Genomic DNA, 6,519 nt, shown 5'->3' on the forward strand with positions numbered 1-6,519 from the left:
AGGCTCAACACTATGCCTCTCCCCCCCGCCCATGAAAGTCTCACGCCTCAGCTGAGACTCAATGCACTAGAAGAAATAATTTGCCTCACTGACATACACTGGTGTCTTACTAAAGAATGGAAATACTATTTCAAGGCCGATCAAGCAAATGGTTTTCTTTAAGGGATATACTTTCAACCAAGCTGAAATCTACCTTGTCTGCAGGTGTCGTTTATGCCTTCAAAATAAACACCAGGGACAGATATACAGGTGCAAGATGCACCCACATAAGGGAAGCTTTCTGAATGCTTATCCCTGCCCACAATTAAAATATTCTCAGTCAAGGAATTGAGAGACCAAATGTTACGTTGGTGTAAGATCAATACCACATGTAAAAAAACTACAGTATTTCCTGCCACATCTCATTTGTTTTATCAAGAGACCTGATGAATTCTCTACACAGCAATTATCTACCCCAGAAGAAGCCACAATTTGTCATGGAGGTGGATCCAACACAATATAGCCAGAAAAGAATTAAGCTATACTGTAATAAAAGCACAAGAGTTTGAGTCACTGATTTAATTTTATACAAGTAAAACTACACATTGTATAAAGATTACAAGGCAGTTCTAATGTTTGCTAATGCATGTTACAAAAATCAATTTAGCTAGAAAGGGGGCTTTTGGGATGGATTCTACTCCACAATTTAAGTGAATTGGCAACTCTGGTTTAGCAAAGCCTTCTGTTAAGACTAGAACTCTAGCTCCAATACATTAAGATCCCATAGGTTTAGATTCATACATAATAGGATTGTGGTTCTCATATTTTGAAGCAAAGTGGGTGTTAAATGAATTATAGGGGAAGGAAGGCAGCTTTACTCAGTTTTACATACCCAATAAGTAAATATTTAGAGGCCTGCAAACAAGACAAGACACTAACGACATGGACCATATCCAGAAAGACACCATTATGTCTGAGAATTGGAGTGTCTCCTGGAATTCAAGCAAACTAAAAAAAAGTCACATTACTTCCATTATGTGAACTTAGTTACTTATGAGTGTAGGCAAATCCTGCATCATGTCAAGCTACAGAGTAGTACCTTTATTAGCTTTTTAATACAATCATTGTAGGGAAGGGGGAAAGAAGAAACTTTTGGCAAGCTGAATTAAGATACAGCACAACTGAAGTGCTCCAAATTGTGTTTATTGCTGGTCTGAAATTTGTCTAGTTTTATGTTAACCATATGTCCAGTTCACATTCTGCTTCCACAAATTAATATAGCCACATCATCTATACTGACCTGTTCAACAAGGCCGTCTGTAATGCCTCTGGTAGCAAGCCATAACCCATTAAACTACTGAAGTCCATAATTTTAAAACAGTGGAAAAAATTAGGAATAATAATGTTCTCAAAATGCCTGAACTTAAGCCTCATACTCAAAAGTATTTTTAATATAAAAAACCACTTTCCACCCAACAGCAGATAGATTATTCCTGCTGAAATGCTATAAAATTAAAAGTTTAGCTTAATCTCTACAAAAAAGGGGGCTTTTCCTGCTTTGTACATTTCTGTACAACCTCATATTTTCATCAAATTTAGATACGAATCAAATCTTTATGCCTCATTACTTGGTTCTCAGGCCATTCCCTTCTGCAAGAGAAGAAACCAACTTCTTAAGTATTAACATAAAAGATTAATGGCCTGGCAAGTAGGAAAACGTTCCATAATAGTGTGCAACGTAAGAGGAGAGTTCTAGTCTTAATCTCTTGAACTAGATCTTGACCGTGAGCGAGATTTTGAGCGAGATCTGGAGCGGGACCTTGACGCAGCTCTTTTGGGTGGTGACTCAGAGTGAGCCTTGGCAGGTGGTTGCTGCTGTGGCGTTTTGGAACGAGACCTACTCCTTGACCTGGATTTAGACTTAGCCTCTCCTTTACCATTCTCTTTGGGAGAGCGAGACATAGACCTAGACCTGCTGCGAGACTTCTCAGATTTCTCCTTGGATCTGCTGCGGGAGCCCCGGTCAGACTTGGGTTTAGATTTGCTCTTTGATCTAGACTTCCTGCTTTTAGATCTGGAACGTGAACGATCTTTGCTTCGTGACCTGGATTTAGATCTTTAAAAGAACACAATCTTTATTCGACATGAACTGATATGTATCCATGTCAGTTCTACATACATACAGTTACCAACTAAAGGTAATAATTGATGGATTAACAGAAAGCACCATTAAACAGACAAATTACTCACCGCGAGCGACTTTTTGAGGCACTACGGGATCTGCTGCGGCTACTCCTACGACTTCTGCTTCGTGACCTTCTTCTAGATCGTGACCTGGTGACATTTCAAAAGGTACCTATGACATTCTATAACAATTTCAGGGATTTTTTTTTTAGCCTGGTATGTCCTGCTTCCCCCTTACTTTAGCAAAGCCAAAGTGTCTTACAACGTAGAATTTTTAGCAACAGGAGTGGCCATACCAGAGCAGATCATTGGTCCATCTAGGTCCAGAATACCATCTGTCACAGTAGCCTATACTTGATGTTTCAGAGGAAGGTGAAAGGTCTTCCCCATAATGCACCTGGTCAACTAAGCAATGTTACATCATGGAAAAACATTCCTTCCAGACCCCTGGGAGTCATCTTATCCCTGAAGTATCAACAAATTATAAAGGTAATGATTACTCTTAATGTTAAGAGTACATATAATAGGCCCTCTCTTATTAGAGCTAATAGTCTTTGCTATAAAGCTCCAGAGTTTCAAAGTTACCTTGACCTGCTGCCAGAGTAAGATCGTCTATGGCTTGTCCGGGGCTTGTCTTCAACCAGCCTGATTTTCCTGCCATTTATCTCTGTGCCATCCAATTTGTCCAGAGCACGCTTCATGTCAGAGTAAGACCGGAATTCAATTACCCCTTCATTTGTGCGTTCTTTGTGAGCATCCGCATAGGTTACCTCACCAGCTTGCCTCATGAAATCCTTAGAAAGTAGATGGAGTTACATAACCATTTCACTTTATGCGTGCAACTAGGTCACTAAGTCAAATCTGAAGAGATGCAAAGAGCTCTAACAGTCTAAACTGCCATGCCTGAATACATTTAAAAACATTTCTGCTAAATAAAGAAGAACATTCAAACTAATATTGCTTTCTGCTAGTCACAAGCGGCTCTATTAAGGGATTTCACATTAATACATACTTTCAAATCCTGCCAACTACAACGACTGGAAAGGTTTTCAACAATCAGTCTGTATTCTGTACGAACAGGTGGTCCATATTTATCTCTTCCTGATTGTCTCCGACTGCTATATCCACCGCCTCCACCACCCCCACCTTTATTGTGCAAAGAAAGAAAGTTAGATTCTCACAATTTGAAGGCAGCTAAATGTTCTGAAAAAGTTAGTTAAACACAGATTATATTTACTGCAGTAGGACTTTATCTTTCTAAACCTCCAACAAAGCTGCAATTTTGCCATGATCTATATTAATGGCAAATCAAACAGACTAAAATCCTACACGTCTGTGCTCCTAAGATCTGTTAGAGAGTGACTGCTCCTTTATTAGATTTACCTTGCTAAGTTTTATTTTACAGAACATTGTAAAATATAAAACTTAACTGATTACATGCATTTCTACATTTTACAAAAACGTTTACTAGTTACACTAAGTACTTACATCACAGTATGAGGTTTTTGGTGGTTGGCCACAAAACACGCAAGGTAACAGTCACCTAGTTCAGTTTAACCAGTTTTGTCTAACCCTTGGAATCCTCACCATCACCCTGCGTCTAATGGCAAAAGGCTGCTGTCGTCATGGCTTCCGGTAAGGTCAGCCAAAGGGTCATAGGGCAAGGGTCACACAATGTATGGAAAAGCCATGGCCAATCAGGAAAGGCAGTCATCTTAGCCTCAGTGGACACAGCCTCAGCCCCACTGGTCACTTTTAAATTGAAACATCAAGGACTTGTTAAAAAGTTTGAATTGGACATGCAACAATTTTAAACAACATACATTTGAATTTTTAAAAACTTGTAAAAAACAGACTCCCACCCACCCAATAACACAAGCATCTAGAACAGTGATACTCAGACTGAGGCTCATGAGCCACAAGTGGCTCTTTAATGTGTCTCTTGCAGCTGTTTGCAGTACATGATATTAAAACACTGATTTCATTATTAGCCAATCTGGATACTTTTACTATGTTACTAACCAATTATAGTTGTTAAAAATAATACTTGGTCACTCACTTTGTGGTGAGAATAATATATATACATAAAAACTAAATATTTCCCATCATACTGTTTAAATATGAATAGTACTATAGAAAATGAAACAATGAATTCACACTACTGTGGCTCTTTTGGGTAATGCTGATCACTAATTTGGCTCCTGAATCACGGAAGTCTGAGTATCATTGATCTAGAGTTTACTGAAAGATATATCACACTTACTACTCTTAAATTTCTATACCATGCCAATTAAGCTATAGTCAGCTGAATTACTCATACTGTATAGCAAAAACTACACAAAATGAGTTTTCCCCTTTTTACAAAACTTCCCATATTTCCTACAATCTGTCTCAAGTAAACCCTTCCCTCCCCAACCACTAAATTCTGTATATTCAATTGAAACATTACAGTTCACAGCTGAGTGCTTCTACCATACCCAAATATGTAACTTTTCATTTAAAAGCTTCCAAATATTTAAGTGAATATAACCAATCTCTTCTAATAAAGAGCAGGGAATCCTTACTAGATTAAGACTACACTTAAGCTTTGCAAGTAAAACTGTCCCCCTAGTCTGCTTCATATGCAATTACAGGTACCAACTAGTGCAGTTCTATTCCAGGGTACCTAAAGCGCAAGGCCTGTGCTAGCAAAAAGGCTAGTAAAGCAAAGCTTGACAGGTCATCCTGCAGCCAGCGTTGCACAAGGAGTACCCCCAATAGCCAAGCACACCATGCCTGGTGAGATGATCAGTGCCATCCCTCCCACACCCCAGGGGGCCGGCCCCACGCACCCAGCAGCCCTCTGCAGACGGGACACGCGGCCAGTGCAGTAGTGACTGGCCGAACATCCCCACCCCCCAGCTACGATCCGGGGCAGGGAGCTGTACTCACTGCGGCTGCTGTAGCTGTACCCGTCCCTGTCCCGGCGGGGGCCCCGGGCATGCTCCACTATCACCCGCTCCCCGCACAGATCTTTGCCGTTCAGCTCGTAAACGGCATCGTCGGCGTCGCGGGAGTCCTCGAACTCCACGAACCCGTAGCTGCGGGGTCAGAGATCGGCCGTCAGGGAGCGAGGCCCGGTCCCCACGGCGCCCCGCTCCCGGCAAACGAAGCAGCCCCGGGGCTCCGCGCGACGGGACAATGGAGCCAGCCCCGCCGCAGCGCCCCCGCTCCCCACCGCCGCCATTTTGAACGCGGCGCCACGCGGCAGCCGCGAGCCCCGCCACTGGCCTCTTAAGGGCCCGGCCACTGCCCCCTCCCCGCCAGGAGCCTGCTCAGGACGAGGCCGCGCTCTCCCCCCAAACTTCCCCCCCGCCGACCCGACTGCCCAGGGTGCCCCCCCCCGCCTCACCCGTTCTTGAGATCGACCTCGAGCAGGCGGCCGTATCCGCTAAAGAAGCGCTGGATGTCCTTCTCCCGGACGTGGTAGCTGAGACGCCCGATGTAGACGCGCGGCATCTCCGCAGGGCAGAGGGGAGGCAGGACAAGGAGAGCTCGGTGCTGCGCAGCCCGCACCGCACCGCACCGTCCCAGAAGCGCGGCCTGCTCCACAGCACAATGGCGCCCGCCGCCCGCGCACGCTTTTATACCGGGGGCGGGGCGCAGCTCCGTACGTCACCACGGAAAACGTGCTGTGCGCCGAGGCGCATCCGGAGGCGGCGGAGAAGGGAAGCTCTCTCTCTCTCTCTGCACATGCGCCTAGCGCTTGCACATTTTCCATAGCTCGGGGGAGCGATTCTTCTGCGCATAATTTCCCCGCGCAGACCGAGCGCGGCTCTTATACGCATGCGCAAAGCTATTCCCTCAGCCCAGGTTGGGGTGGGGCTGCAGCGGCAGTGTTTTCACTAGTGCCTGTAAAAAGCGTTCGCCGTTCTTCCCTGTCACAGGCCGCGGCCGCGCTCGCCGGGCGCGCGCGCCGCCCCTGTCACAGGCCGCGGCCGCGCTCGCCGGGCGCGCGCGCCGCCCCTGTCACAGGCCGCGGCCGCGCTCGCCGGGCGCGCGCGCCGTCCCTGTCACAGGCCGCGGCCGCGCGCGCCGGGCGCGCGCGCCGTCCCTGTCACAGGCCGTGGCCGCACGTCAAACGCGACAGCGCTGTAGCTGCGGTGCTTCCATGTAGACCCTGGCTGCAGCCGAGGGTGGGGCTCTCCCCTGGCTGTAGGTAATCCACCTGCCTGCTGCCCGGGCAGCGCTACAAAATTAGGTGGGTGGAAGCCGCCTTGCATTGACTTAGCGATGCACGTGCCCACGCTTCAGTTGGTTGCCTGTCAGTGTAAGTGCCCTGTTATGCCGACATAGTAACCTCGGGGCCCGGAGTGG

The 6,519-nt window shown here is 46.2% G+C and overlaps 1 protein-coding gene across 1 annotated transcript; it reads right to left on the reverse strand.

Moving 5' to 3' along the window:
• Nucleotides 1-543: 543 nt before the first annotated feature.
• On the reverse strand, nucleotides 544-5,780 carry SRSF6 (serine and arginine rich splicing factor 6). The gene is made up of 6 exons (XM_084645622.1): nucleotides 5,555-5,780; nucleotides 5,095-5,243; nucleotides 3,176-3,309; nucleotides 2,749-2,957; nucleotides 2,230-2,313; nucleotides 544-2,095 (listed from the first exon to the last, which is right to left on the reverse strand). The coding sequence occupies exons 1-6, from the start codon at nucleotides 5,659-5,661 to the stop codon at nucleotides 1,738-1,740; spliced, it is 1,041 nt and encodes a 346-aa protein (XP_084501748.1). The 5' UTR covers nucleotides 5,662-5,780; the 3' UTR covers nucleotides 544-1,737.
• Between the last annotated feature and the right edge of the window lie 739 nt (nucleotides 5,781-6,519).

Source organism: Lepidochelys olivacea (genome assembly GCF_965140295.1).
Source record: "Lepidochelys olivacea isolate rLepOli2 genome assembly, chromosome: 13".
Lineage (NCBI taxonomy): Eukaryota > Metazoa > Chordata > Testudines > Cheloniidae > Lepidochelys > Lepidochelys olivacea.

Bases quoted from the DNA above. Each gene is read 5' to 3' on its own strand.
- SRSF6 (XM_084645622.1), bottom strand. From the start codon at position 5,661: ATGCCGCGCGTCTACATCGGGCGTCTCAGCTACCACGTCCGGGAGAAG. The intron at 2,958-3,175 runs GTATGTATTAAT...CTACTTTCTAAG, and splicing joins GTAGTTGGCAGGATTTGAAA to GATTTCATGAGGCAAGCTGG. The intron at 2,096-2,229 runs GTGAGTAATTTG...GTTCTTTTAAAG, and splicing joins GCCTCAAAAAGTCGCTCGCG to ATCTAAATCCAGGTCACGAA.